At 60.4% G+C, this 6,287-nt stretch overlaps 1 protein-coding gene across 1 annotated transcript in view; it reads right to left on the bottom strand.

The window, feature by feature from the left end:
* Positions 1-3,904, bottom strand: part of DNPEP (aspartyl aminopeptidase) — a 9,508-nt gene extending 5,604 nt beyond the window's left edge. Inside the window, exon 1 of the mRNA XM_008628689.2 lies at positions 3,794-3,904. Coding sequence (XP_008626911.1) covers positions 3,794-3,904 — 111 coding nt within the window. The remainder of the gene's footprint in view (positions 1-3,793) is intronic.
* Positions 3,905-6,287: the final 2,383 nt, after the last annotated feature.

Below are 6,287 nucleotides of genomic sequence, written 5' to 3'. Positions count from 1 at the left end.
CCTGCCCCCAACCCCACACCCCGCAATCTGCACCCAGCCCTACACCCCGCAATCCCTGCCCCCAGTCCACACCCCGCAATCTGCACCCCATAATCCACACCCTGCACCATGCACCCCACACCGTGCAATCCACACCCTGCAATCGGCAATGTGCACCCTGCACCCCGTGACCCACGCCCCCACGATCCACACCCTGCGCCTCACACCCTACGCCCCCCACCATGCACATCGCACTCTCAGCCTGCATGCCTCACCATGCAATCTGCACCATGCACCCCTCAGAGCAGGAAAACGTGGTGCTTGCCAAAGCTAGGGCAGAGCTGAACTAAGTGCAGGTGGCAGAGGGACACAGCCAGGAGGGGCCGGGGTGGGAAGCAAGGGGCATGATCAGGCTCCACAAGGATGGTCGCCCATCCTGCCCTGGTGTGCCCCAGTTCTGGGGCTAACTAGGGGAGCAAGGGCTGTCCCAAAACGGGGCTTGGCCTGTGTACACTGGGATGCAGGTGCACAGGGAAGCACACTCGCTTCCCAAAGGCTGGGTATCTTTGGAGTGGGTCGCAGCCAAGCTGCAGCCCCCCATCATTGTTGCTCCCCTGCCTTGGCACTGCCTAGCCCTCACAGGAAACAAGGAACAAGCCCTTGGTGCCATGTTGGAGACAAATGTCTGAGTGACAGCAATGCACTGGGTTCTGAGAGTTGGCTCAGTGGCAGGGCAGCACCCCAGCTGCCTGTCAGCCCCAGGGGCATTCCCAAGGGATAAGACCCCTTGGCCTTGCATGGATTAGGGTGCCTCCTGCCCTTGGCTGGGTTCCCTGCATGGACTGGATGCAGCAGTGGGGTTTTGGGTTTCAATCAGTTCTTGTGCATCGTTTCCCAGAAGGATCCCTTCTTCCTAGCAATGGGTGCGTGGCCTTGGGAGACAGACGTGGCAGCCTGTGAGTGCTGCATGGGGCCCAGGTGTTGGGTGCCAGCTGGATTCCCAGCTCCTGCCCTCATGGGCACCCTGTTAGTTGGAGACACTGTCTGTGTTCTGAGGACTGGAAACACAGTGGTGGTCCTGTTGCCCCTGACCCTGTGACCTGTCGTGCTGAGAACTCCTGACAGCTCTGGATTTATGCTTCCAGCCCCCAGCACCTGCCTCTCCCCACCACCAAATGGGAACGAGCACTCCCACTGCCTGGCACCCTGCAAACAGACAGCTGGAGGGTCTCCATGTCAACCCCAGCACAACACAGGGCCGGGCCCCCCAGGCCAGGCCCCCCCAGGCTGGGACCAGGCTGGGAGCACCCAGCACTCCAGCCCAGAGCTGGGATACATGTGCCAAAGCGACATGCATGCCAAGCAGCCATCCCCACACTGCTCCTGCCAGCATCACCCCCCTCTGCTGCCTGAACTCAGCTCAGGGCCAGGTGCTCTTGGATGGTTCCCAGGCTGTGCCTGACGGACACCTGAGGACATTTGGAGCCCATGGCTTCCCAGCTGGTGGATGCCCAGAGCGGATGGGTACCCAGTGGGTGCTCAGGGTGGATGGATCCTGGGGTGCATGTGTGCAGGACAGGGTGTGCCTGGATCTGGGGTGTCAGAGCAGGAGTGAGTGGCAGGGCCGGGTGTGGCCTTCGTCTGGCCCTGCTGGTGTGAGCAAAGGGCAGTGCCTTGGCGTGCCACAGCTATTCCCAGCACAGCGGGACTTCCAGAAAAAGCTTCCAATGGCTATATCTGGGTGGGCTCTGACTCACCCCTGGCTGGGTGCCAAGAGCTGCACAGCACCTGCCATGGCTGCCCCCTACCCCATCACCGTGCTTCTGGGAAGACACTGCTTCTGTCCCCATCCTGCGCTGCTCCATGAACCGTCTGGTGCAGCAGGGAACCACAGGCAGCCCTTCCAAAACAGCACCAGCTCCTCCTCTGCATGTATGCACCCTGCTGCTGGGCTCATATGTGTGCCCAGGGGTGCCTGGCAGGGACAGGACTGGTAGGGACAGGGCACTGTGGCCCTTCCCATGTCCCCTGGCAGCCCAGGTGGGGTTCCAGGCAGGCTTTGCTCCAGGAAGTGTTCCCTGATAGCAGTAGGCTCTGGGGATGGGAAGGCAGTGCTTAGCCCTCCCTGCTGGAAGGGGTTAATGGCAAGATGGTCCAGGACAGAGACTGTAAACACAGCGGAGCTCCAGGAAGTGCCACCCACTTCTCCCGCTGCCTGCCAGGCTGCCTGGACCCCCCTTTGCCAGCCCTGCCAGGATGAGCAAAGGGATGGCATCCATTGAGGCGGTCCCTGCATCCCAGCCCACATGTCTGAGCATGGGAAAGTGAAATCACTGCCCAGGAATTGCTGGAGGCTGAGTGAATGGCCACCATGCCTTACGTGAGCCGCCAGCGATGCAGCGGGTAATGCTACCTCATCTCACTGGCATGGGTGATGCTGTCGAGGCCTGCAGCACCCTTACGGACCACACAGCCACTCAGTCATCCCTGTGTCCACATGGATCACGAGGGCAGCTGGGCATCCTTAGTACCTCCACACCACTGGGGCAGGTGAATGTCCCCATGAGGACCATGAGGGCAGGTGGGCACACTCAGCCTGCCCCTAGGCAGCAGGGATGGGGGAACATCCCCAATATCCCCATGGATCACAGGGCCAGCTGTAGATGAGTGATGGGGCAGGGGTATGCTTCAAGCATCCACATGGACACGGAAGTAGCTGGTCTCCCCCATCGTTTACATGGCTCAGGGCAACAGCTCACCCCCAGCATCCTCATGAAACATGGAGGCAACAGCCCACCCGGAGGACATACAAAGACCAAGGGAGGTGAGCAAGCACCTCCCAGTATCTGTACAGGTTGCATCTGGACACCCCTGGCATCCATGCTTGCCATGGGGGCATCCAGGCACCCCCCAGCATTCTTGTGTCACTCAGAGACAGGACAATGTCCTCAGCATCCCCATCACCTGGGGACATGGAGGTGGGGACCAGGAGCAAACCGAGAGTCTGTGCACCCCCTGGTTCTGAGCTCTGGAGTGGGCAAAGGCATGGGGAAAGCTGGGATGAACAGCAAGGGTGGGGGGGCTGCAGACTTTACAGCACCCACCAACTCCTGGGACCCCATCAGGCCAGGCTGGGCCTTGCTCCAGGCAGGGAGGGAGAGCCACCTCCTATTTAGACAATAGCACGCGCCCAGGATCCGTCAGCACTGGGGAATGGGCCACACAGTCCTTCCCTCTTAGGGTAAAGGCGTCTGGGAGGCTCATGGCTGTAAAAGGAGCGGGATGAAGGAAGACAGCCAGGGGTCAGGAGGGAGGGGGATGGACACCCTCATTTCTTCATTCCCAACCCTCAACTCACCCTTGAGCTAAGGCCAGGCACGAGGAGCCACTAGGGTCCTGGTGGCAGAGTGTAGGGACAAGGAGGGGCCATCACTCTGTCCCCACATCCTGCCTAGCTTCAAGCCCCAAGACGCCCACAGCCCAAGGAGGCTGTGCTGGGTTTAAATCCTGGGGGAGCAGCAGGGAGGGAGGGCCAGGAAGGAGGGGCGGCTGCAGGATGCAGCTGGCTTTGCTCACAGGGATGTCATGACCAGAGGGAGTTGTTTGACATTCCAGCTCCAAACGCCTTCCTGGCAGCAGTCTCATCCAAGATTTGATGGAAGCTGGGACCAGGCCAGTGCGGGGGTTCAGGAGCCACTTCCCAGGCTCCGCCGGTCTGGGTCAGCCCAGCCTGGGATGGAGTTGTGGGGAGGCTGAACGGGGCTGGATAGGACAGGAGGCAGCCGTGCACTTCTGGCCTCTGCAGCCTCCTCACTTTCTGCCTCTTCTGGGTCTTTAATTGGCACAGAGTGTTTGTCATCTTGTCCCTGGGACGGGAGTCAGGCAGGGTCTCTGGGTCCTGCACTTCATCCCTCCTTCCTGTCATGCTGGGTCCTCCAAGCAGACGGGGATTTCCTAAGAGGCTGGTCCACCCTCTGCAAGACGTGGGGCCCCTGCCTGCCCAGAGCCATACCGGAAGGCTGTCACAAAGCTAAGGAAAGGCCACTTCAAGCAGCCTGCCCTAGAGCAGGGTCAAGAGAATGCTACTGGTTAATTCCACCGAGTTGCTTTCTCTCCAAAGAGCAGTGCCCAAGAGTGCATTTCCTCTCCCTGGAGCACCCCAGCTCTGCACCCCCCTGCTCTATGGAATGAGGATGGGAACAAGGGCAACCCAGGCCTGAGATGGGATTTGCATCAACCTACCTGAAACACCAGGGCAGGGTGCCAGGCACTTCTGGACACAGCATCCCTGAGGAGTCCATCCTCCCCACACTAGCAGCTGGCACAGCAGTGGGGTGGGGTCATAAGAAGGGATGGTTGAACTCTATTCCTGGTGGTATGCTGTCCCAGATGCCCTGAGTCCCCCTCACGGGGCACCCACCTGCCCCTCTGCACATCGGCTAAGGACCAGCTTGCCGGCACAGGCAGGGCACACGTGCGGGGCTCTGGGATGTGCAGGGCATGCTCGGAATGGGGCCAGAAGGACGAAGGATGCTGTCTGTTTTTCCATCTACTCTCCCCCCACATGCCCCCCTTTCTTCCATCCTCCCCCTGTGCTGGGATGAAACAACCCCATCTGGAAATACCTTCCCTTTTAAAGGCAGGCTCTTCCAGGCAGCTTGTACCCTCTGGGAAGACGCCACATCACTCTGCAACTGGGTGGCTGGGAGAGGTTCCAGGGATGGGGGGCTTGGAGGGGCAGAAGGGATGCAGGGCACTGAGAATCTGCCCACCTGCATGTTTGTGGGACCCAGACTTTAGCTGTCTCCCCAAGCGACACAGAGCAGGGAGGCAGCAGGGAGGAGTTCTCCCAGGGCCGGGTCAGTTGAGAATGCTTCCATGACCAAGTCCGAGCCTTTGCCTGATGCTGATCCTGCCATGGGTGAGCCATGGCATTTCTTGGCATCTGTGTTACAGCCAGGACTGAAGGCTGAGAGGTGCAGGGCCAGGCAGGGCTGAGTGCTGTCCTGCTGCTGAGTCACCATGTGCCCAGTGGCACAGCAGTCCCCTCCAGCAGGGCCTTCAGGGACAAAGGCACTGGGGCTGAGCCAGCTGACGTCAGCCAAAACAGCCCAGCTTGGACAGAGCTGGGGGTCACCAGGTGTGCTGGGGAGTCTGGGGAGGAGGGGGTGCTGCCCAGGCAAGGGGAATCCTCATGAGGGGTTCCCCCAGCACAGCCACCCTCCCTCAGGATGTCCTTTTTAGGTGGCATGGGTTTGTGCAGGGCCGTGAGGGTCCCTGATGTAGCCCACTGCTTTGTCCAGGAAGCTGTAGTGGAGTTTTCAGATGGACTCAGAAATTACCCATTCTGGGAGTTTTTGGGGAGCTGGGCTGGGCTTTGTGATCCCCATTGTACTTCCCGGCCAAAGGGGAGACTGAGGAGACAGGGCAGAGCCTGCAGTGCCTCGGGATAACCTGGGGACCTTGTTCTGCTCTTAGGGTGATGGGGATCAGAGGGGCTGCTCCAGGCAGGGTCGCCATCCAGCTGTTCTCTCCACACGCCTGGAGCAAGAAGGGTTAACAGAGTGCCTCCCCCACTATAAATACCATGTATGTATGTCCCACACCCCACGAGTATGAGCTGGGAAGGCTATTTTGGTTGAGTGCCTGCTGCTTTGGGAATGTGCCGGAGCGAGGACAGGGGCTGACGTCACTGTCACTGGGACTTGGACCCAGCACCTGCTTGGGGTCACTCAGCAGCACTCCGAAAACACCCAGACCCTGGCCAGTGCTCAGGCCCCCATGTCAGAAAGAGAGTTTGGGTGCTGGGTCAGTACAAGCACACTCAGGGCAGGGGTTCCCTCACATCAACCCCGCTCCAGGGCCCTTCCTTGCTCACTTTCTCGATGGGGGGGCTGGAGTCTGGCCCCAAATGGAGACCTGAGCCATGTGCTCTTACCAGCGGGTGGGTCAGGGCATCATCAAGGGCCCTTTGGGGTGCTCAAGACCAATTTGGGGACCACGACTACCTGGCATGGGGCTTGGCTCAAGGGGGTCAATAGATGTTGTGAAGGTCTCTGTTCCCTTCTTTCCCTCCATGGCGTCAGCCTAGGCTGTCTGTCTGTCTGTCTGTCTGGGCCCCCTGTGGGTAGCACTGCACTCTGACAGGGGGGTCACCACCAGCCTGCCCCACTTCCTCCCCTCGCACCCCCAGGGATGGGGCAGAGCCGTGGGGACCGATGTCAAGGCCTCACCAGGGAACTCTGGGGTGCCCAGGGGCCCTCGCTTTCCGGGGGGTGCGGGCAGGTGAGGGGCAGTGGGCGGGGGCT

Source organism: Corvus brachyrhynchos, unplaced genomic scaffold (genome assembly GCF_000691975.1).
Source record: "Corvus brachyrhynchos isolate BGI_N302 unplaced genomic scaffold, ASM69197v1 scaffold490, whole genome shotgun sequence".
Classification (NCBI taxonomy): Eukaryota; Metazoa; Chordata; class Aves; order Passeriformes; family Corvidae; genus Corvus; species Corvus brachyrhynchos.
This window is presented reverse-complemented; position numbering and strand designations above follow the sequence as displayed.